Here is a 26,251-nt window from a genome sequence, read left to right as displayed (position 1 = left end):
TGGCTACATCCATTGTCCAGATAGATTACATACTGTATGGTTTTTGCCGCTGGTGCAAAAGTGGGTCATTTAGCGAATAATATCCATCACATTTGTCTGTTCAGTCGTAAGTTAAGTTTCTCTAAATATTTTTTCCACAATTAGGAACGTAATCAAAACCTTATTCATTTAGCCTAACCCCTAGTTTAGTCAGCCAGATGCGGTGATAGACCGCTGTTATTTTCAGCTGTTTGCATGCTGGCTACCTAGCGCTGTGATAGCTTTGAGCTCTTGGCTGTTGTGAACCTTTTGGTTATGGATCCGTTCAACAGTTTGGAGCATGTGATATCTGTTCCTGTTGTCCTAAAGAAGCTCATGAAAAGGAGAGAGCCAAGACCCAGCGACGGAAAACAATAACAGGCTACTGGCTGCAAACACTCCGACAATAAGAATCAATCCATCCTTGACCGGCAAATGCGGACAGACTTTCAATGTCCTTAATATTCCGTAAATCCTTCCCTAAAGTCGATAAACACTCAATATCAAAAAAGCTTCCCTTGATTTATCCTAATGAAAAAGAAAAACTAAACCCTCACCCATAGTGTACAGTGTTCACCCTCTGGATACAATAATTCAGCTATTTATTACATGCAATTGTTTAAATACCAATTGTGATATGGGGGGGTACCAAATTATATCGCTACATTGCCCCACAACCCTACTATGGATGTTTCTCCGGCCGTACATTAGTACATACAGCTGAAGTCGGAAGTTTACATACACTTAGGTTGGAGTCAGTAAAACTCATTTTTCAACCACGCCACAAATTTCTTGTTAACAAACTATCGTTTTGGTAAGTCGGTTAGGATAACCACTTTGTGCATGAGGTACCATTTTGTGTACCTGTGGAAGTATTTCAAGGCCTACCTTCAAACTCAGTGCCTCTTTTCTTGATATCATGGGAAAAAGCAAAATAAATCAGCCAATTTCCAAACACCTGAAGGTACCACGTTCATCTATACAAACAATAGTACGCAAGTATAAACACCATGGGACCACGCAGCCGTCAATCCACTCAGGAAGGAGACACGTTCGGTCTCCTAGAGATGAACGTACTTTGGTGCGAAAAGTGCAAATCAATCCCAGAACAACAGCAAAGGACATTGTGAAGATGCTGGAGGAAACAGGTACAAAAGTATCTATTTCCACAGTAAAACGAGTTATGTATTGACATAACCTGAAAGGTGCCTCAGCAAGGAAGAAGCCACTGCTCCAAAACCCCCATAAAAAAGCCAGACTACAGTTTGAACTGCACATTGGGACAAAGATCATACTTTTTGTAGAAAGGTCTGATGAAACAAAAATAGAACTGTTTGGCTAAAATGATGTTAGGAGGAAAAAGGAGGAGGCTTGCAAGCCGAAGAACACCACCCCAACCGTGAAGCACGGGGGTGGCAGCATCATGTTGTGGGTGTGCTTTGCTGCAGGAGGGACTGGTGCACTTCACAAAATAGATGGCTTCATGAGGGATGAAAATTCTATGAATATATTGAAGCAACATCTCAAGACAAGCTTGGTAGCAAATGGGTCTTCCAAATGGACAATGATCCAAAGAATACTTCCAAAGTTGTGGCAAAATGGCTTAAGGACAACAAAGTCAAGGTATTGGAGTGGCCATCAAAACGCACTGACCTCAATCCTATAGAAAATTTGTGGGCAGAACTGAAAAAGCTTGTGCGAGCAAGCCTGACTCAGGTATCTTGGCCAGGTTGCAATTGTAAATGAGAACTTGTTCTCAACTTGCCTACCTGGTTAAATAAAGGTGAAATATAAAATAAATGAATAAAAGTTACACCAGCTCTGTCAGGAGGAATGGGACAAAATTCACCCAATTTATTGTGAGAAGCTTGTGGAAGGCTACCTGAAACGTTTGACCCAAGTTAAACAATTTAAAAAAGACAATGCTACCAAATGCTAATTGAGTGTATTGTAAACTTCTGACCCCCTGGGAATGTGATGAAAGAAATAAAAGCTGAAATAAATCACTCTACTATTATTCTGACATTTCACATTCTTAAAATAAAGTGGTGATCATAACTGACCTAAGACAGGGAATTTTTACAAGGATTTAATGTCAGCAATTGTGAAAAACTGAGTTTAAATGTATTTGGCTAAGGTGTATGTAAACTTCCGACTTCAACTGTATGTCACACACAATATCGCAGACACCACTGGCCAATTTTCACGAAACTTGGGTGAATAATGTGTCTTGCCCTAAAGATCCAGCATTTACAAAATAACACTGATTGGCCAAAGGGGGGTGCTGCATCATTCGTGGGGTCGACATGTTCACTGTTGCCTTGTTTTCTTTAGTAACTTTAATGAAAAACAAAAAAGAAACCCACCCCCCAAATTAATATCCCCCCCACACACAACTTCTCACCTGAATGAATTTTTCTTTTTTTACATTTTAAGGGGTTGGGCAAAGGCTGAAATTGGCCTTGAGAATTACTATTTTAAAAAAGGTGCAATATGAAGAAATCACACTGCCATTTCCTGGTTGCTAAACTTAGAATAGTTCGCCTAATTTCAGTTTGTGACAATACAAGTGTAGAGAATCATTGTACAATATAAACCGCTGTGAAATTTCAATAACCAAAAATATTGTATGTACAAAATTGAAAGTAAAAGACGAAACTTAAGAATGGGAAGCACATAAATAGCACACATAGAAGAGATCTACTGTTTCTCAGACTTGCTTTCAACAAGAATGATATATACAGTGGGGCAAACAAGTATTTAGTCAGCCACCAATTGTGCAAGTTCAGTTTTTCACACAGCCAGAACTACCCAGCGTTAGCTAGTTTGTTATAACATGACAGCTAAAAATGACTACACTGTAAATTAAGGGTTTGATTGCAAAACACGATAAACGCCAATTTTGTATCTAAAACAAATACTCATGGGTCCCTGTGTATGAATTATGGCTGTTCTCCTACTTTTAAAATATTAACTTTAGATGTGCTTTCGAATGTGTTTTATTTTTTTTGCCATACGAGATATCCAACAAACTTGTTTCATACAAAAACGCGCTATATCCAAAGCTAGGTGTTTAGAACAGGGGTATAAAACTCATTCCACGGAGGGTCGAGTGTCTGCGGGTTTTTGGCTTTTCCTTACAATTAAGGCCTAGACAACCAGGTGAGGGGAGTTCCTTACTAAATAGTGACCTTAATTCATCAATCAAGTAGGGTGGAGTGAAAACCCGCTCGCCCCTCCGTGGAATGAGTTTGACACGTGGTTTAGAGAGTTGGGACATTGAGCTATCTCCATTACATATGATGCATGTACATGACGCTACAACATTCTATGGCAGCAATATTAGCACCCATTAACATTACATGGGGAATATTTTTTTAAAGCCATGTAACTGAATATCTAGAATTAGAACAATATTAGAAATTCTTGAAGTTGCCCCAACTCTAAATATACAGTGGGGAGAACAAGTATGATACACTGCTGATTTTCCTACTTACAAAGCATGTAGAGGTGTGTATCATAGGTACACTTCAACTGTGAGAGACGGAATCTAAAACAAAAATCCAGAAAATCACATTGTATGATTTAAGTAATTTGTTTGCATTTTATTGCATGACATAAGTATTTTCTACATCAGAAAAGCAGAACTTAATATTTGGTACAGAAACCTTTGTTTGCAATTACAGAGATCATACGTTTCCTGTAGTTCTTGACCAGGTTTGCACATACTGCAGCAGGGATATTGGCCCACTCCTCCATACAGACTTTCTCCAGATCCTTCAGGTTTCGGGGCTGTCGCTGGGCAATACGGACTTTCAGCTCCCTCCAAAGATTTTCTATTGGGTTCAGGTCTGGAGACTGGCTAGGCCACTCCAGGACCTTGAGATGCTTCTTACGGAGCCACTCCTTAGTTGCCCTGGCTGTGTGTTTCGGGTTGTTGTCATGCTGGAAGACCCAGCCATGACCCATCTTCAATGCTCTTACTGAGGGAAGGAGGTTGTTGGCCAAGATCTCGCGATACATGGCCCCATCCATCCTCCCCTCAATACGGTGCAGTCGTCCTGTCCCCTTTGCAGAAAAGCATCCCCAAAGAATGATGTTTCCACCATGATTCACAGTTGGGATGGTGTTATTGGGGTTGTACTCATTATCCTTCTACCTCCAAACACAGCGAGTGGAGTTTAGACCAAAAAGCTCTATTTTTGTCTCATCAGACCACATGACCTTCTCCCATTCCTCCTCTGGATCATCTAGATGGTCATTGGTAAAACTTCAGACGGGCCTGGACATGGGCTGGCTTGAGCAGGGGGACCTTGCGTGCACTGCAGGATTTTAATCCATGACGGCGTAGTGTGTTACTAATGGTTTTCTTTGAGACTGTGGTCCCAGCTCTCTTCAGGTCATTGACCAGGTCCTGCCGTGTAGGTATGGGCTCTTTCCTCATGATCATTGATGCCCCACAAGGTGAGATCTTGCATGACCGAGGGTGATTGACCGTAATCTTGAAGATCTTCCATTTTCTAATAATTGCGCCAACAGTTGTTGCCTTCTCACCAGGCTGCTTGCCTATTGTCCTGTAGCCCATCCCTGCCTTGTGCAGGTCTACAATTCTATCCCTGATGTCTCTGGTCTTGGCCATTGTGGAGAGGTTGGAGTCTGTTTGATTGAGTGTGTGGACAGGTGTCTTTTATACAGGTAAAGAGTTCAAACAGGTGCAGTTAATACAGGTAATTCGTGGAGAACAGGAGGGCTTCTTAAAGAAAAACTAACAGGTCTGTGAGAGCCGGAATTCTTACTGGTTGGTAGGTGATCAAATACTTATGTCATGCAATATAATGCAAATAAATAACTTAAAAATCATACAATGTGATTTTCTGGATCTCACAGTTGAAGTGTACCTATGATAAAAATTACAGACCTCTACATGCTTTGTAAGTAGGAAAACCTGCAAAATCGGCAGTGGATCAAATACTTGTTCTCCCCACTGTATGGCTCTGGCTACATCCATTGTCCAGATAGATTACATACTGTATGGTTTTTGCCGCTGGTGCAAAAGTGGGTCATTTAGCGAATAATATCCATCACATTTGTCTGTTCAGTCGTAAGTTAAGTTTCTCTAAATATTTTTTCCACAATTAGGAACGTAATCAAAACCTTATTCATTTAGCCTAACCCCTAGTTTAGTCAGCCAGATGCGGTGATAGACCGCTGTTATTTTCAGCTGTTTGCATGCTGGCTACCTAGCGCTGTGATAGCTTTGAGCTCTTGGCTGTTGTGAACCTTTTGGTTATGGATCCGTTCAACAGTTTGGAGCATGTGATATCTGTTCCTGTTGTCCTAAAGAAGCTCATGAAAAGGAGAGAGCCAAGACCCAGCGACGGAAAACAATAACAGGCTACTGGCTGCAAACACTCCGACAATAAGAATCAATCCATCCTTGACCGGCAAATGCGGACAGACTTTCAATGTCCTTAATATTCCGTAAATCCTTCCCTAAAGTCGATAAACACTCAATATCAAAAAAGCTTCCCTTGATTTATCCTAATGAAAAAGAAAAACTAAACCCTCACCCATAGTGTACAGTGTTCACCCTCTGGATACAATAATTCAGCTATTTATTACATGCAATTGTTTAAATACCAATTGTGATATGGGGGGGTACCAAATTATATCGCTACATTGCCCCACAACCCTACTATGGATGTTTCTCCGGCCGTACATTAGTACATACAGCTGAAGTCGGAAGTTTACATACACTTAGGTTGGAGTCAGTAAAACTCATTTTTCAACCACGCCACAAATTTCTTGTTAACAAACTATCGTTTTGGTAAGTCGGTTAGGATAACCACTTTGTGCATGAGGTACCATTTTGTGTACCTGTGGAAGTATTTCAAGGCCTACCTTCAAACTCAGTGCCTCTTTTCTTGATATCATGGGAAAAAGCAAAATAAATCAGCCAATTTCCAAACACCTGAAGGTACCACGTTCATCTATACAAACAATAGTACGCAAGTATAAACACCATGGGACCACGCAGCCGTCAATCCACTCAGGAAGGAGACACGTTCGGTCTCCTAGAGATGAACGTACTTTGGTGCGAAAAGTGCAAATCAATCCCAGAACAACAGCAAAGGACATTGTGAAGATGCTGGAGGAAACAGGTACAAAAGTATCTATTTCCACAGTAAAACGAGTTATGTATTGACATAACCTGAAAGGTGCCTCAGCAAGGAAGAAGCCACTGCTCCAAAACCCCCATAAAAAAGCCAGACTACAGTTTGAACTGCACATTGGGACAAAGATCATACTTTTTGTAGAAAGGTCTGATGAAACAAAAATAGAACTGTTTGGCTAAAATGATGTTAGGAGGAAAAAGGAGGAGGCTTGCAAGCCGAAGAACACCACCCCAACCGTGAAGCACGGGGGTGGCAGCATCATGTTGTGGGTGTGCTTTGCTGCAGGAGGGACTGGTGCACTTCACAAAATAGATGGCTTCATGAGGGATGAAAATTCTATGAATATATTGAAGCAACATCTCAAGACAAGCTTGGTAGCAAATGGGTCTTCCAAATGGACAATGATCCAAAGAATACTTCCAAAGTTGTGGCAAAATGGCTTAAGGACAACAAAGTCAAGGTATTGGAGTGGCCATCAAAACGCACTGACCTCAATCCTATAGAAAATTTGTGGGCAGAACTGAAAAAGCTTGTGCGAGCAAGCCTGACTCAGGTATCTTGGCCAGGTTGCAATTGTAAATGAGAACTTGTTCTCAACTTGCCTACCTGGTTAAATAAAGGTGAAATATAAAATAAATGAATAAAAGTTACACCAGCTCTGTCAGGAGGAATGGGACAAAATTCACCCAATTTATTGTGAGAAGCTTGTGGAAGGCTACCTGAAACGTTTGACCCAAGTTAAACAATTTAAAAAAGACAATGCTACCAAATGCTAATTGAGTGTATTGTAAACTTCTGACCCCCTGGGAATGTGATGAAAGAAATAAAAGCTGAAATAAATCACTCTACTATTATTCTGACATTTCACATTCTTAAAATAAAGTGGTGATCATAACTGACCTAAGACAGGGAATTTTTACAAGGATTTAATGTCAGCAATTGTGAAAAACTGAGTTTAAATGTATTTGGCTAAGGTGTATGTAAACTTCCGACTTCAACTGTATGTCACACACAATATCGCAGACACCACTGGCCAATTTTCACGAAACTTGGGTGAATAATGTGTCTTGCCCTAAAGATCCAGCATTTACAAAATAACACTGATTGGCCAAAGGGGGGTGCTGCATCATTCGTGGGGTCGACATGTTCACTGTTGCCTTGTTTTCTTTAGTAACTTTAATGAAAAACAAAAAAGAAACCCACCCCCCAAATTAATATCCCCCCCACACACAACTTCTCACCTGAATGAATTTTTCTTTTTTTACATTTTAAGGGGTTGGGCAAAGGCTGAAATTGGCCTTGAGAATTACTATTTTAAAAAAGGTGCAATATGAAGAAATCACACTGCCATTTCCTGGTTGCTAAACTTAGAATAGTTCGCCTAATTTCAGTTTGTGACAATACAAGTGTAGAGAATCATTGTACAATATAAACCGCTGTGAAATTTCAATAACCAAAAATATTGTATGTACAAAATTGAAAGTAAAAGACGAAACTTAAGAATGGGAAGCACATAAATAGCACACATAGAAGAGATCTACTGTTTCTCAGACTTGCTTTCAACAAGAATGATATATACAGTGGGGCAAACAAGTATTTAGTCAGCCACCAATTGTGCAAGTTCTCCCACTTAAAAATATGAGAGAGGCCTGTAATTCTCATCATAGGTACACTTCAACTATAACAGACAAAATGAGAAAAAAAATCCAGAAAATCACATTGTAGGATTTATGAATTTATTTGCAAATTATGGTGGAAAATAAGTATTTGGTCAAAAACAAAAGTTTCTCAATACTTTGTTATATACCCTTTGTTGGCAATGACAGAGGTCAAACGTTTTCTGTAACTCTTTCCAAACACTGTTGCTGGTATTTTGGCCCATTCCTCCATGCAGATCTCCTCTAGAGCAGTGATGTTTTGGGGCTGTTGCTGGGCAACATGGACTTTCAACTCCCTCCAAAGACTTTCTATGGGGTTGAGATCTGGAGACTGGCTAGGCCACTCCAGGACCTTGAAATGCTTCTTACGAAGTCACTCCTTCGTTGCCCGGGCGGTGTGTTTGGGATCATTGTCATGCTGAAAGACCCAGCCACGTTTCATCTTCAATGCCCTTGCTGATGGAAGGAGGTTCACTCAAAATCTCACGATACATGGCCCCATTCATTCTTTCCTTTACACGGTTCAGTCGTCCTGGTCCCTTTGCAGAAAAACAGCCCCAAAGCATGATGTTTCCACCCCCATGCTTCACAGTAGGTATGGTGTTCTTTGGATGCAACTCAGCATTCTTTGTCCTCCAAACACGGCGAGTTGAGTTTTTACCAAAAAGTTATATTTTGGTTTCATCTGACCATATGACATTCTCCCAATCTTCTTCTGGATCATCCAAATGCTCTCTAGCAAACTTCAGACGGGCCTGGACATCTACTGGCTTAAGCAGGGGGACACGTCTGGCACTGCAGGATTTGAGTCCCTGGCGGCATAGTGTGTTACTGATGGTAGGCTTTGTTTCTTTGGTCCCATCTCTCTGCAGGTCATTCACTAGGTCCCCCCGTGTGGTTCTGGGATTTTTGCTCACCGTTCTTGTGATCATTTTGACCCCACGGGGTGAGATCTTGCGTGGAGCCCCAGATCGAGGGAGATTATCAGTGGTCTTGTATGTCTTCCATTTCCTAATAATTGCTCCCACAGTTGATTTCTTCAAACCAAGCTGCTTACCTATTGCAGATTCAGTCTTCCCAGCCTGGTGCAGGTCTACAATTTTGTTTCTGGTGTCCTTTGACAGCTCTTTGGTCTTGGCCATAGTGGAGTTTGGAGTGTGACTGTTTGAGGTTGTGGACAGGTGTCTTTTATACTGATAAGTTCAAACAGGTGCCATTAATACAGGTAACGAGTGGAGGACAGAGGAGCCTCTTAAAGAAGAGTTACAGGTCTGTGAGAGCCAGAAATCTTGCTTGTTTGTAGGTGACCAAATACCTATTTTCTACCATAATTTGCAAATAAATTCATTAAAAATCCTACAATGTGATTTTTTGGATTTTCTTTCCCTCATTTTGTCTGTCATAGTTGAAGTGTACCTATGATGACTTGAGATTGACTTGAGATGAAACTAAACTAGTTTTATTTCCGATTTTCAGCTAGTGCGTAGCAGGCAACTAATAATTGTCAGACGTGTTTGTATAAATGTTAAATCCCCTATTGACTGAGGTGAATGAAGCTACAGCAACAAGGTGATAATGGCTGGAGTCAATTCAGCTTGTTTCTGCAGCATTTTAGAGTTTATAAATTGTGTAACAATACAGTAAATGGATGCTATCAATGCTATCATTGATTTGAATGGGGACGCCGTTCTATTCATTCTATTTCTAAGACAGCACGTGCAGTCAGGAGCACAGGAAAGGAGAAATGTGTGTAGAATAAATATATAAATACACACACATTAACAGTCAAAAGTTGACACACCTACTCATTCCAGAGTACAGTACAAAAGCCTTCCAGAGTACAGTATATACATATGAGATGAATAATGTAAGGTATGTAAACATTATATTAGGTAGCATTGTTTAAAGTGGCTAGTGATATATTTTACATCATTTCCCATCAATTCCCATTATTAAAGTGGCTGGAGTTGAGTCAGTGTGTTGGCAGCAGCCACTCAATGTTAGTGGTGGCTGTTTAACAGTCTGATGGCCTTGAGATAGAAGCTGTTTTTCAGTCTCTCGGTCCCAGCTTTGATGCACCTGTATTGACCTCGCCTTCTGGATGATAGCGGGGTGAACAGGCAGTGGCTCGGGTGGTTGTTGTCCTTGATGATCTTTATGGCCTTCCTGTGACATCGGGTGGTGTAGGTGTCCTGGAGGGCAGGTAGTTTGCCCCCGGTGATGCGTTGTGCAGACCTCACTACCCTCTGGAGAGCCTTACGCTTGTGGGCGGAGCAGTTGCCGTACCAGGCGGTGATACAGCCCGACAGGATGCTCTCGATTGTGCATCTGTAGAAGTTTGTGAGTGCTTTTGGTGACAAGCCAAATTTCTTCAGCCTCCTGAGGTTGAAGAGGCGCTGCTGCGCCTTCTTCACGATGCTGTCTGTGTGGGTGGACCAATTCAGTTTGTCTGTGATGTGTACGCCGAGGAACTTAAAACTTACTACCCTCTCCACTACTGTTCCATCGATGTGGATAGGGGGTGTTCCCTCTGCTGTTTACTGAAGTCCACAATCATCTCCTTAGTTTTGTTGACGTTGAGTGTGAGGTTATTTTCCTGACACCACACGCCGAGGGCCCTCACCTCCTCCCTGTAGGCCGTCTTGTCGTTGTTGGTAATCAAGCCTACCACTGTTGTGTCGTCCGCAAACTTGATGATTGAGCTGGAAGCGTGCGTCGCCACGCAGTCGTGGGTGAACAGGGAGTACAGGAGAGGGCTCAGAACGCACCCTTGTGGGGCCCCAGTGTTGAGGATCAGCAGGGTGGAAATGTTGTTGCCTACCCTCACCACCTGGGGGCGGCCCGTCAGGAAGTCCAGTACCCAGTTGCACAGGGCGGGGTCGAGACCCAGGGTCTCGAGCTTGATGACGAGCTTGGAGGGCACTATGGTGTTAAATGCCGAGCTGTAGTCGATGAACAGCATTCTCACATAGGTATTCCTCTTGTCCAGATGGGTTAGGGCAGTGTGCAGTGTGGTTGAGATTGCATCGTCTGTGGACCTATTTGGGCAGTAAGCAAATTGGAGTGGGTCTAGGGTGTCAGGTAGGGTGGAGGTGATATGGTCCTTGACTAGTCTCTCAAAGCACTTCATGATGACGGAAGTTAGTCGTTTAGCTCAGTTTCTTGGGAACAGGAACAATGGTGGCCCTCTTGAAGCATGTGGGAACAACAGACTGGGATAGGGATTGATTGAATATGTCCGTAAACACACCAGCCAGCTGGTCTGCGCATGCTGAGGGCGCTGCTGGGTATGCCGTCTGGGCCTGCAGCCTTACCATCATATAAAATTCCATGACCGTCACACCTACTTCTGACGTCAAATAGTAATCTCCTCTGACCTGATCCCAGAGCAATGGGATTTACCCTCTAGTACAGCATATGCATTGTTTTTTTTCCACTGACCCAGCATCACCAGTGATTTTAATCACATCAGTCCCTGTAATGCTGAGCAATGCATATTGGAGATGTGACAAGTGTCTTAATACGGCAGGGTAGCCTAGTGGTTAGAGTGGTGGACTAGTAACCGGAAGGTTGCAAGTTCAAACCCCCGAGCTGATAAGGTACAAATCTGTCGTTCTGCCCCTGAACAGGCAGTTAACCCACTAGGCCGTCATTGAAAACAATAATTTTTTCTTAACTGACTTGCCTGGTTAATTAAAAGGTAAAATAAAATAAATTAAAAAAGAATAGATGCCTAATGGCTGGGGAGAAGCCACTTTAAAAAACGCTTTTCACTATTTTTGTTTGCAGAGGCTAGCGAATGGAATGTTTGTCCTGAGAGAACTATAGTTTCTGCTGTACATACAGTAGCTTAAGTACATTACCGCCTCATCACAGCTAAAAGAATAATGGAAATTATCAACGGGCCATTTTGATTCCCCAGTTTGCAGATCATTTAACCTACAGTACCATACTACAGCACAAAGGAGGCATACGGTAGTGTATAAGCACGGGATAATTACTTGAAGCACTCAGTCTCAGGGGTCAATGTACACACCACCCACTGAAAGACTGCAGACTGATCGGATGTCTTCGAGAAATGCTTTATTTTTACTTGAACTGAGCCGAACGCTCCATATAGGAAGGAGTGTATACTTCTATTTGTTGCAGCATGTTCTCTGGGCAATTAACTATGTGAATGTGACTGGGGAAATCGGGTATCTCGGCAGCCCGTGGATACGAATTGCATGTTGTGTCGATTCTATGAGGCAGAGGTGACGTCATCGTACCGTGAAAAGGATTCAAGATGTGTGTAGAGAAGTCAACTCGTTTTTTTAATTAATTTTTATTCAGTCACATAGTGTCTATAGTCTCACGTAACCATACTCCCAAGTGAAGGGAGCCTGGACCTGAGGCTACACAGTATATGATCGATGGATCAAGTCTACCCCTCTGAGAATTTGTAGGATAGATACAAGCAGGTGGGTGAGAGAGGACTCATTTGAATATGGTTCCCAGTCCCACTGCTAGAGAATGAGGGGGCCTGGATGCAAGATAACTGGTGAAGGCGTCTGTGGGGGAAGAAATAAGAACTTAAATGCAAAAAAAAATCCTAATCTTTTGCAATCAACGATAATTTGAATATCTTAGAAGTCAAATTCGGGTCTAGGCCACGAAGAAGACCCACTGAGCAGGCATGTTCAAGGTTTTGTAGACTTCAAAAGCATTGAAAGAAAAGGAAAGCTATACAACTATATTTTAATGCTGCAGAGATTTGACATACTGCATTTAAAGTGAGGTGCAATTAAATCATTCTCAGGAGCAAATGTAAATTATGTATGGCTACTGTGACGGCAGTAAATTACTGAACACTACAAGATACTGTAAAAATCACAATCTTAGTTTTCTACAAAAAAAGTCTCAATGCTACACAGATTTAAAGAATGTATGATTTCCTAACAAGGTATGAACATATAACCTATGTAAATTTGGCACGTACAAATTCTGCCAAGATTTGACACTACACTCGTGCCAGCACTCCAATGGTAACCATTAGCACTACTATATCCTTCCAGGTTGACAATTAATTCAAGTCTTTGTTCATTTAACTTTACATTTCTACTTGATCTTCAATAAAAACACAAAATGAGAATTTAAAAAAGACTGATTAAAAATGTACCTGCTTTCAGACCAACCAAATGAAAGTGCTAAGGTGTACCATTATCCGTCAAAGCCTCTGAATCCATTACAGTCACTATGCATATCTAAAAGCAGTAATATTGCAAATTGGGGCCAATGAGTGATTCATGATTTTAGCTGGTATCGATTTTTTGCCTACATATAAACATTTGCCTACAGATAAAGATGTGCAGACAGTAACAATGTTGCAACCTACAGTGACTCCTTGTGTATTCACTGTATAACAAATTAAATCTTAATTTGAGCCAGTTTCACAAAGCAGGAAATGTGAATTGTTTTGTGGATTATAATTAATTAACCCTTTTTATAGGGGTTAATTCATTTTTCATTATGGCAAATAAAGTCTGACATTTTTAAGTGGAAATTACACACTTTAGAAGCCTTTTTAAACATAGAATACACTACAAGTTTGCATTCCTGCATCAACAGGATCATCAAATTGCTCATAGACCACCACGGAGGCTAGAGTTTGGCATCACTACCTCTCAATGGCCTAATTCTTTATTTTAGAATATTTGCGGTCAGATTTCTACATTTCCAACTGACTCTATGACCTGTGTAGTTTTTAGGTGAGTTATTTGGAATGTGCAAGCTGTTTGTTTAATGGATGCGTATACGTTGGTATAACACCCTATTGTGGAGGAATGTAGAGTGACTTTAACCAGAAATCATCATAACTTTCTAATTTTAATCACTTTTAAAATGAATGCCTTGGATTAGTATTTTGCGTTACCTTGTATATTCACAAAATCTGTCGAAGGTAAATCATGGACCAATTTCCTGTTTTTTATTTTTTATTAATATCTTAGTATTTTTTTTATTGAATCTGTTTTGCATGTTTAGTATTTTCTCACTATATTTGTACTACCCTGTCAGATAGTTTTGGTTGTTAATGTTTTTTTATTTTTTATATATACTCTAAGTTTGGAAATTGTGCAAACTAAGTTCAATTAAATGGTTTTATTTTGTAGATGAACACAATGCATTACTGCGTACATTTAACAATTCAGTGCATTCAAATACTTGATTAATGGACTCCTACATTGTTAGAAACAATGTTTGTTGCCCATTTTTAGACCCTACCCTAGGCCTAGAAAGTCCCATTACAACAAGGGTAGGGACTGCTGAGAGGAGAGGAATAGGAAGACAGGAATAAATGCATATTTGGTTTTTGTACCCCAAAGTTATTTGTATCTGAAAAAAAAACTGAATAAAAATAATAAGTCAGCCACATTCCAGTAGGAAACCACTGATAAAGGTTGGGTCACGTGTAACATATAGCAAAACAATACTGTGGCCTCCCTGTGAGTGAGCAATGTATACTACAGCCTCTGCCAAAAGTTTGGAACTTGTTGGTAGTGCCCACAGAATAGCTTATTCATAGCTTATTCAAGCCGTGGTCGAGCTGTTCTCCATCAATTGCTACATTGGCGGTAGCGGTTGGATTGTCCTAATGTATACTCTCTGTATGTGAGTGGACTACAGTCAATGACAAGAGGTCTGAACCTTTATGGCAAAGGTGATCATGCACTCGGCTCACCCCATAACCACAGGCAGTGCCACTGATTCATGCCCAACACCGGCAGCTGGCTATTGGCCACCATAGTATTTAAATCAAGTGGTACCGATGCACAAAGTCTGGAACCAACAGGACCATGAACAGCTTCTACCCCCAAGCCATAGGACTGTTAAATAGTTAGTTAAATAACCAAATAGCTACCCAGTCTATTGCCCCTTTTTGCCTGGTGTTACTGTTTATTATGTATCCTGTTGCCTAGTCACTTTATTCCAAATTACATGTACATACAGTATCTACAAGAATTACCTCATACCCCTGCACATCCACTCGGTACCTGTGTGTATAGCAAAGTTATTGTTACTCATTGTGTATGTATTATTACTTTTCTATTATTTCTGTATTTTCTTTCTCTCTGCATTGTTGGTGGGAAGGGCCTGTCAGTAAGCATTTCACTGTTAGTCTAAACCTGTTATTTACAAAGCATGTGACAAATACTTTGATTTGATCATGCATTAAGTTGAACAGTGGATCAAATATGACACCAAATGAGGAATAGCCCTCCCCCCAGTTGCAGTCATGGCATGAAGAGATTATGTGTGCCAAATTCTCAATGCCAGTAATCTGATTTTGTAAAAGTATTAGTCTCTGGGAATGACATTGAGCTAATGATTATTAATCGATAAGGAAATGGGGCAATGAAACCCTATTTCAAGACCATTTCTAGGTGTTGGTTTTAAAATGCCCACAATGACATTATTGGTCATATAACATCATTCTCATATTTCAACCTTCAACGTACAATATAAGCTATAATTTTCTCTAACCGTTCAGATGTGATTGAATCCAACATTTAGATATATAGGTCTAAGGACAGGATTCCATCAAATTCCACCAGCTCTATACATCAGATTAGAGGTTGGTGCCTTTGCCAGGCTTGTGCTGCCGTGGGTGGTAGATTGAGGCTCTACAATCCGTCGTGGGTTGGTGCTAAACCAGTCGCTTTAACGCACGCACAAACGCGGTGGCGGAATATAAACACCACCACTGACGATGAGATGTATATTTTTAGACGCTCGGAAACAGTGTCAATGCTACATTGGTTGAAATATCCTAATGGCTTGAGAGCACCTGTGGTTTGAGCGAGCCACCGTCTTTAAATGTAATGATGACATACCTGTTGTAATCTACGACATTGTGGGCGAGTCATAGGCTATTATAGCCTACAGAAATAGAGATACACTGTACAACATATATTCGACTCAATTTTCACAAGGTCAAGTTGGTATTAATCATAGCTGTTGGGTATTTAAAAATGCATTGGCTTACCATACACTCCTTGGCAATGAATGCCCTCCAAAAATATGTTGAACAGCCACAAGAGACCGAAAACTAAACCCATCTTCACGTTAATGTCAACATATCCACTTCGATGGTGACAGCTTCTTCCCAAGGCGAGATGCAGATGGTCAGAACTCAGTTCCCGCCGTTCCGCACCTGGATTCAGCTTAAATCTGGTTGAGACATCGTATAACGACTTTTCATTTGATGCGCTATGAAATACATTTGGTTCTGCCCATATTTCATTGAGGAAAGCAGGTCTATTAAGTTAAATGATTCACAATGCTGGATACAAACGGGTAAATATTGTGCCTTGATAGGCGATTTTGACTGATGTGCCAATGTCCGTGCATACTTCAAGCCTCAAGAGGATCTCCTTGATTTTGACATTGTAAAAGTAACCGAGGATGCAACGCCAAGAATTCTTTCGAGAACAAGCTCATTCGGTGTCCAGTGATATCCACGCGTATCCACTGCCCCTTCACCAATTCCAGCAACTTCCATTGCTAAACAGGGATGAAACACATTCTGATATACACTTGCGGCTTTCCCTCCCCTCTCAAAGGTTTGCCACAGCCTTCCGAGTACAGCGAGGCAAAAGGTGTTCCGAGATGAGGCTGAGCCTCTGGATGTGATGCGTTCATGCTACCACTGTGGCCAAATACGGTGAACATGAGAATTCCCTGTTTTAGAAGCGCATTTTGCTCATGTAGGTTATCTAAAAACTCCAGTTTGTGTCGATCGAAATAAAAGTGAGTCCTCGTTACGTGCGCGTTTTTATTTCAAAATGTCTTGTACATGATTATTTGAAGAGGACTTGGTCAGTCACGCTGCGCACTACGTGCAGTAGTGACACGCCGAGCCTTCGCTTCCTGCCTACGTCAAGTGCGTGACTCCTCAGATCTAATTTGTATGGGAGGCACTTGCACACTGAAAAATGAACCATGGTGCTATGACTATGAGCAACTGTTTTATGAAAGCATGCATTTAGGAGGCAGGTTCCGGGCAAAACAATATTTTAAAAGTATGACGCATAGACTAAAATCCTGAGGCTTTGGTAAGAGTTCAAAGCATTTGCTTGTGTGGCAGATTAGTTAAGTTTTGCATGTGATTTGCCTTTCAAAGATTTGACTGTTACAGTTCATACAAGGAAATCAGTCAATTTAAATAAAACCATTAGGCCCTTATCTATGGCTAACACATGACTGGGAATAGTATGGATCAGAAAAACAGTCAGTATCTGGCGTGACCACCATTTGCCTTATGCAGCGTGACACATCTCCACATAGTTGATCAGGCTGTTGATTGTGGTGTGTGGAATGTTGGCCCACTCCTCTTCAAAGGCTGTGCGAAGTTGCGGGAACTGGAACATACTGTCATAGGCTACACATACAGTGCCTTGCAAAAGTATTCGGCCCCTTGAACTTTGCGACCTTTTGCACATTTCAGGCTTCAAACATTAAGATATAAAACTGTATTTTTTTGTGAAGAATCAACAACAAGTGGGACACAATCATGAAGTGGAACGACATTTATTGGATATTTCAAACTTTTTTAACAAATCAAAAACTAAAAAATTGGGCGTGCAAAATGATTCAGCCCCCTTAAGTTAATACTTTGTAGCGCCACCTTTTGCTGCGATTACAGCTGTAAGTCGCTTGGGGTATGTCTCAGTTTTGCACATCGAGAGACTGACATTTTTTCCCATTCCTCCTTGAAAAACAGCTCGAGCTCAGTGAGGTTGGATGGAGAGCATTTGTGAACAGCAGTTTTCAGTTCTTTCCACAGATTCTCGATTGGATTCAGGTCTGGACTTTGACTTGGCCATTCTAACACCTGGATATGTTTATTTTTGAACCATTCCATTCTAGATTTTGCTTTATGTTTTGGATCATTGTCTTGTTGGAAGACAAATCTCCGTCCCAGTCTCAGGTCTTTTGCAGACTCCATCAGGTTTTCTTCCAGAATGGTCCTGTATTTGGCTCCATCCATCTTCCCATCAATTTTAACCATCTTCCCTGTCCCTGCTGAAGAAAAGCAGGCCCAAACCATGATGCTGCCACCACCATGTTTGACAGTGGGGATGGTGTGTTCAGCTGTGTTGCTTTTACGCCAAACATAACGTTTTGCATTGTTGCCAAAAAGTTCAATTTTGGTTTCATCTGACCAGAGCACTTTCTTCCATATGTTTGGTGTGTCTCCCAGGTGGCTTGTGGCAAACTTTAAACGACACTTTTTATGGATATCTTTAAGAAATGGCTTTCTTCTTGCCACTCTTCCATAAAGGCCAGATTTGTGCAATATACGACTGATTGTTGTCCTATGGACAGAGTCTCCCACCTCAGCTGTAGATCTCTGCAGTTCATCCAGAGTGATCATGGGCCTCTTGGCTGCATCTCTGATCAGTCTTCTCCTTGTATGAGCTGAAAGTTTAGAGGGACGGCCAGGTCTTGGTAGATTTGCAGTGGTCTGATACTCCTTCCATTTCAATTTTATCGCTTGCACAGTGCTCCTTGGGATTTTTAAAGCTTGGGAAATCTTTTTGTATCCAAATCCGGCTTTAAACTTCTTCACAACAGTATCTCGGACCTGCCTGGTGTGTTCCTTGTTCTTCATGATGCTCTCTGCGCTTTTAACGGACCTCTGAGACTATCACAGTGCAGGTGCATTTATACGGAGACTTGATTACACACAGGTGGATTGTATTTATCATCATTAGTCATTTAGGTCAACATTGGATCATTCAGAGATCCTCACTGAACTTCTGGAGAGAGTTTGCTGCACTGAAAGTAAAGGGGCTGAATCATTTTGCACGCCCAATTTTTCAGTTTTTGATTTGTTAAAAAAGTTTGAAATATCCAATAAATGTCGTTCCACTTCATGATTGTGTCCCACTTGTTGTTGACTCTTCACAAAAAAATACAGTTTTATATCTTTATGTTTGAAGCCTGAAATGTGGCAAAAGGTCGCAAAGTTCAAGGGGGCCGAATAATTTCGCAAGGCACTGTAGTTCCAGAGCATCCAAACAGGCTCAATTTGTGACATGTCTGGTGAGTAGGCAGGCCATGGAAGAACTTGGAAATTTTCAGGTTCCAGGAATTGTATACAGATCCTTGCGACATGGGGCTGTGCATTATCAAGCTGAAACATGAGGTGATTGCAGCGGATGAATGTTACAACAATGGACCTCAGGATTATATCATAGTATCTCTTTGCGTTCAAATTGCCATGGATAAAATGCTATTATATTCATTGTCCATAGCTTATGCCTGCCCATATCATAACCCTACCGCCACCATGGGGCTCTCTGTTCACAATGTTGACATCAGTGAACCACTCACTCACATGACTCCATGCATGTCCTCGCTTATGGTAGAGAAATTAACATTCAATTCTCTGGCAACAGCTCTGGTGGACATTCCTGCAGTCAGCATGACAATTGCATGTTTCCTCAAAACTTGAGACATCTGTGGCATTGTGTTGTGTGGCAAAACATGCACATTTTAGAGTGGCATTTTATTGTCCCCAGCACAAGGTGCATCTGTGTAATGATCATGCTGTTTAATCAGCTTCTTGATATGCCACACCTGTCAGGTGGATGGATTATCTTGGCAAAGGATAAATGCTCAATAGCAGGGATGTAAACAAATTTGTGCACAAAATGTGAGATAAGTAAGCTTTTTGTGCTGCGTATGGAACATTTCTGGGATCTTTTAGCTCATGGAACATGGGACCGACACTTAACATGTTGCGTTTATATTTTTGTTCACTGTAGATGTATAGGCCAGCTATTAAACATCACTGTTCACTTGAATGGTCTCCATCATCAGTGGGCTATGAGAGATATAGTTAAAGACAGTAGCTTCTCTTTTGGGAAGATACCTTAAAAGAAAAATTCAAGTTTTCTAAAAACTAATTTTCTTTAGGAATGTAGTGAAGTAAAAGTAGTCAAAATATATATTGTAAAAGTACAGATTCTGCAAAAAAATACTTTAAAGTATTACTTAACACTACTGTTTTTGGGGTACACTCTGAGGTTGCCAAACGATCAGCTAAATTCAGTGTATAAAGTCTAGCCGTTAGGCCTACTTTTTTCTGTTCCCCTACTCATGCAATTTTGAGATTACAGACCCTCTTGTCTTGGACAATATTGAGGAGCGATTGCTTTGCCCTGGCCCATTTTACTATTCTGTGTTCAAGTTCTCTCATGAAGTAAAACCTTAATACTGTTACTTTATTGGCTGTATGTATGGCATTTATAATCTTGCAATGACTGGCAAAGCTTTCGTGCCACTGTCAAAGTCAAACTGATTCTCATCCTTTTACCATCGGGCACTCTAGCCCAGTAGAGTTGTACTTCCAGTGCCCTCTTCTGGAGATGGGGAAAAGGGTGGCTGTACTGTATGAATTTACAATGAAAATTCACGGACTGGCATAGTAATGATACATAGTAATGTTTAACAATAAACTACAGATAACAAACTAAATGTGTAATTCAGTAAATAGTAGATTTTTTTTTTTTTTTTAATCTACATGATAACTATAATTTCATGTTCTGTGCCTTTCATGTTACTGCACTGAAATTACTGGCAAAAACTGAATCACAATACAAGAAAAGGCACCTGATCCGCATCTACCCCCAAGCCATAAGACTGCTGAACAGTTAATCAAATGGCTACCTGGACCATTGCATTGACCCTTTTTTGCAGCGACTCTTACACTGACTCTATGTACACTCACTGGACTCTACCCACACTTTCACTCCAACACACACACACAAACACACACACACACACACACACACCTACACACACACACTTTCACACTCTCCACATACGTTGCTGCTACTCTGTTTATTATCTATTCTGATTGCCTAGTCACTTTTACCCATACCTACATGTAAATATTACCTCAACTACCTTGTACCCCTGCACATTGACTCAGTATTTATTGTGTTAGTATTTGTAATTATTATTAGCTAATTGTCTTGCTTTTTAACTCTGCATTGTTGGCAAAGGGCTCTTAAAACTTCTTAAGGCTAGGGGGCAGTATTTTGACGTCCGGATGAAAAGCATGCCCAAAGTAAACTGCCTGTTACTCAGGCCCAGAAGCTAGGATATGCATGTAATTGGTATATTTGGATAGAAAACACTCTAAATTTTCTAAAACTGTTATAATAATGTCTGTGAGTATAACAGAACTGATTTGGTAGGCAAAACCATAGGATTCCCAATTGTTTTCTATGGGAAGCCCTATTTATGAGGAAGCTGGTTGCAGTTCCCATGGCTTCCACTAGAAGTCAACAGTCTTTAGAAATTGTTCAATGTTTTTATTTTAAGAAATGGACTAGTAGTGCGATTCATTGTAAGTGTCACACCAGGTGGACTCTAATGTTTTGGTGCGCGTCAACTGGAACGCGCTTCATGTTGTTTTTATCTGGTATTAGAAACAGTTTATTCCATCTTAAATTTGATCGATTATTTACATTTTAGGATACCTGAGGTTGGAATAGGAACGTTGTTTGAAATGTTTGGGCCAAGTTTACGGGTAACTTATTAGATACTTTGTAGTCATGTTGGGCAAGTTGGAACCGGTGTATTTCTGAATCAAACTCGCCAAAAAAATTGACATTTTGGGGATATAAAGAAGGAATTTATCGAACAAAACGACCATTCATTGTGTCAATGAGACATTTGGGATTGCAAAAAGAAGATCTTCAAAGGTAAGGCATTTATTATATGGCTATTTCTGACTTTTGTGTCGCACCTGCCCGGTTGAAAAATGATTTTCATGTGTTTGTATGCGGGGCGCTGTCCTCAGATAATCGCATGGTCTGCTTTCGCCATAAAGCCTTTTTGAAATCTGACACAGCGACTGGATTAACATTACACATATTACACATATTTTTGTGAATGAATGAATTTGGTGCGCTGCCATTTCACTGGATGTTGTCAAATCGATCCCACTAAAGGGATTGGCGCGTGAAGGGATCCATATTAAGTAAGCATTTCACGATAAAGTCTACACCTGTTGTATTCGGCGCACGTGACAAATAAAATTTGATCTAGAGATAACGTAAAGCAATTTGGTCAGTATTGATCCATGGTGCAATAAGCTACTTCTAGCTTTGCACTGTATGGTTAGGTCGTTTTAGCTGTATTCACTGCTAGGCTGGAGGTCATGTTCTGGCTTGGCAGCTGTGTCAAACAGAGGCTCTACTGCTAGAGGGATTGGTGCCCTTTGGAGAACACCTGAGAACACCTGCTGTCATTCTGTTCCATGAAGGGACTCTTCTACCCAATGGGAAAGCTGACATTTCCTTTGATAGGTTTGCTGTACCAGACTTTTGCACTTTTGTATTAAAGTCAGTCAACTATACCAAAATTACAGCAGATAGGGGAGACTGGGGTTGGATGTCATTACTCTTGTGTGTATTTCAATACTTTTTTTAAGTATTAGGAGAAAGACCAAGGTATTGGGTTGAAATGGGGCCCATTTGTAACCTCATACTTTATTCCAACATCAATTTATAAGCCATCAAACACACTCTGTCCACATGTGACAACCAGCCCCATCGTATGGGGTTGGTTGTCACAATTTTTGCTAGTAGCTTATTCCTTTTGTAACACGAAATTAAGCTCTTTATAGCATAAGCACAAAAGAGCTTGGAATTTATCGTATACTGACAGTGGCAATGTCTCTGTACAATATGACCTAGGTTTGAAATATAGCTCTCCCTTTCCTTTTTTCAACAAACATAGTTGTTAATCGATACTCCCATAATTGAAACATTTACAAAAGAAAATACCAATACTTGTATTTTTTACTTAAACTTTAGAAAAACACATTCCCCTCACCTCAATGTTTTGTCATGCTGACATAATTTGACCAGGTGGATGAGTTCATTAAAATAATTCACACACTGGAGGGTCACCGGAGGGTCACCAGTTTCAATCCCGTGTTCGTTGTGAAAATATTGGGGGAATTGGCCTGTGATTTAATCTGCTAGTGTTATATTTGATTCTAATCGTTGTTTAATTAACTCTAACTTTCATTTATTTCTATTATGTAGGCTGAATGATAATTTCATTACTTGGCATTGATAATATGATGAGCGTAACACTTTTTTCTACCTGGTATGGTTGAACTATTTAAGTAGCTTACCTCAGTGGAAAACATCCATTCAAAACTCGTTGTGGAAATACTCTTAGATAAGTGTTGGCTTACCTTTTAGGAGGATTTGAACTTGTTTTTAGAATCGTAATGACCTTCTTTATGGCAACTGTGTAGGCTACATTCTCTAGGGAACCATATCCTAGAGTTGACTCGCTTATCAAATAATTCCTTTTGTCATGGAAGTGCTGAGAAACCAAATAAAAATTGGTATCTGAACAAATATGATATGAGCCGAGAATGTGCTTATTTTGGACCAGTGTCTGGTTGGTATTGGCATCAAACCTCTGATCATTATCCAGTCTTGGGAATGGGGGAGCAGCCTGAAATGGAGGTTATTACGTTTTTTGTGAACTTCTCAATAAACAGATTACAAAAAAGAAAGTACATTGTTGTTATTGCACATCATTAGTATGATCTGTTGTTTATGCTTTCAATGTTTTATTTCATAAGCTAACTATTTGGAAAGCACCAAAATAAAAAGCACACATTTTCAAGCAATAGGTTCTAACTGATTTATAAAATATTCCAAATTATTCATTCGTATTTTGTAAACTGCTTATTCACTCGTCATGAATCCTTTTAAATACTGAAGTAAGAAATATTTTATAACAGTTTTGAGGTGTCAAAGACTGGGAAAAGGAAGTGAGATTTATAAGGCTGAAGAAGACTTCAGGCCCTTCTGCTGACTCTCCTCAGCCTCTGAAGAGAGAGCACACCTGAGAGGATCGTCGGAAATCTAAAGTTTACGATAATCTTGAGACTACTTGTACTTCACAAAGTTGCCTTGGAATCTATAACCTTGAAAAACCTTCCCTATTTAAGCCTTTGCTAGACTTTATCTGTTTGGAAGCAAACAGTACAAGATCACATGAGTGTGTGTGTCCTTTAATCCTCCACTAGTAGATTTGCATTCTTGCTTTCACGTTTACCGCTCCCCAAGGACTATTTGGCATGGGGCATGTTAGCCATCGGTCAGAATCAAAAAATATTTTTGCGAGAGCTCTTGTGAAAAACATAAGACAAAATATCAGCAAGAGCATCCTCAGTTTACCTTGTCATGAAGCAAGACAGGTAGTGTGGTGACGCACAATGAGTCTCACTGGTATTAGCTTTCTGGAATAATGATAGGCGTGAGCTTAGAGGGCTAACGCAAGAGCTCCGAATCCAAACCCTGTTAGGTCACATTGATGCCACGCTCCAGATGGGTCTGCGAGGAGGAGGTCAAAGGGGGTGAAGGGTAACTGAAGGTGGTTCAGATGAGGAGACAAGTAACTTTACTTGCCTGAGACCTGAAGACCTGTGATACTGTAGCTCCATGACCTAATGCCTAGACACTAACTTGATTAGTCAGTTTGATGAGCATGATATAGTGTGTCTTTGTGGAGATTGTAAGTAAGTCTACGCACTCTTAAACTATCATCCTGCTCATGTCAAATAGTCCTTTAGTACTATTTAACATAAGTGAAAGCTGTTCTAAATTTTTGGATTGAAATTCTATAATTTGAAAGACCATGTCTTTGTCCTAAAAATATATACCTATTTTACCCTTTTTGGTCATGAGGGCTCCAAGGCCTGTGGAGATAGGAGGTGGAGGAGGAGGTGTAGGAGGTGTAGTTCCCTTCAGTAACCACGAGCACAACTGTTGCTTGATTTTAACTGGCGGCTTTATTCTGTAGTTTTAGTCAGAATTATCACCTTCCATGAGAACTATAAAGTAAACGAAAAATACAGTTAAGCACACTCTTACAACCTCCTTATCTTACGAGTGACTTATTAGCTTGGTATAACTCTGAAGTGCTTACATACATAACAGTTTAACCGGTGCTATAACAGTATCAGATTAAACACATGAATAAAGGAAAAATACCTCATTGGCTGCTTATTACAGAAGGGAGGAAATCAAACTTCACACTTATTATTCCTGGCATGAATTCACACTTCATCCTAACATACACGCTTAAACCTTTATGAACTACACCCGATGACATGAAAACTTAGCTAACACAGCGCGGGATTGCCTTCCCTCCAAAAGTGTGTTGCTACAATAAGGATCCCCGTCACAACAGCATTAGCTACGTAGTTCAGCATGTCTTATCATTTCCCCCGCACAGCGGACACGTAAACTGCCGATTGCTGCTGCTGCGCTGTTCACAGCAATATGGTTGCATAGGAGGGGACTCGAACTAAGGTGAACCCAAGGGCAGTTTGTCGTACAGCCTCGCTGACACTCCATTAGCAGCAATCATGGATTGGTATTGTATAATAATCATGGTTCTTAAAGTCGTAAACGCAGTCATATTTGACATTATGAATTTGGCTTAAATGCATAATCGTAGACTATTTCATAAGCGGTGCTTTGCAATATCACGGTCATTTATCAATTGATTCGTCAGTGATTCCAAAAATTGAATATTTAATCCATGCTTTAGTAGTAGTAGACCTACTACTGCTATAACTCTCATCGCTCTTTAATTTAATTTGCATTTAATCTCATCATAAACAAAATTACATGCTAACCCTAGTTATCATTGGCTCGCGAAACTACCTCGTAACTTCCATACTGGACACAGGGACATAAAAATGGTATCCACTAGTTCATCTGACTATGGGCCTCATTGCCAAAATTCAGAAGTATCCCTTTTATTCAGTCCAATCAGTTCCATCTCAAATAATGGTTATATTCTCCAGCTTTCAGCTGTTATGTTGCTTGTAGCCTGTTAATGCTAATTTCAGTATTTTTGTCATCACTCTAATAATGTGGTTCATTGCAGATGGAGCTTTAGTTTCTAAGAACCGGGTTACATCTTTCCTGAACTGATTCAGGGAAATGTTTCTCTATGCAAGAGTCAAAACATCCTACCCAACTAACAACAGCTGGTCTCATTCACCAGCTTCTGTTTCCAAATTAAAGCTACCCAGTAATGGGATTCACCACGCTGGTTCCCTTACTGCTCGCGTGCAAGGCTCATCTGCAACCTGCGGGTCCTTGGTTAGCACCAGTGGAGTGTATTCATGGTTACCAAGGGAAGCCAGGCTTCCCCCAAAATAGACCAACAAAAAAACATACAAAATAATGGAAGTTCAACGTGTAGCTAGATGTAGAATGCTAATGTTAACTAGCTGGCCTGGAAAGGAAGTTAGGATAGGGAACAAGTATTTTTAGCATTTAGGCAACATGAAAGAAGAGG

At 40.5% G+C, this 26,251-nt stretch overlaps 1 protein-coding gene across 2 annotated transcripts in view; it reads right to left on the bottom strand.

The window, feature by feature from the left end:
* Nucleotides 1-16,784, bottom strand: part of LOC110505206 (MAM domain-containing glycosylphosphatidylinositol anchor protein 2) — a 240,949-nt gene extending 224,165 nt beyond the window's left edge. For both annotated transcript variants that reach the window (XM_021584281.3, XM_036962460.2), the window contains exon 1: nt 15,876-16,784. In XM_021584281.3, the coding sequence (XP_021439956.3) occupies nt 15,876-15,948 (73 nt within the window). In that variant the 5' untranslated portion in view covers nt 15,949-16,784. The remainder of the gene's footprint in view (nt 1-15,875) is intronic.
* Nucleotides 16,785-26,251: the final 9,467 nt, after the last annotated feature.

The sequence above is a fragment of the Oncorhynchus mykiss genome, chromosome 25 (assembly GCF_057628025.1).
Source record: "Oncorhynchus mykiss isolate SJ-2025 chromosome 25, ASM5762802v1, whole genome shotgun sequence".
Classification (NCBI taxonomy): Eukaryota; Metazoa; Chordata; class Actinopteri; order Salmoniformes; family Salmonidae; genus Oncorhynchus; species Oncorhynchus mykiss.
This window is presented reverse-complemented; position numbering and strand designations above follow the sequence as displayed.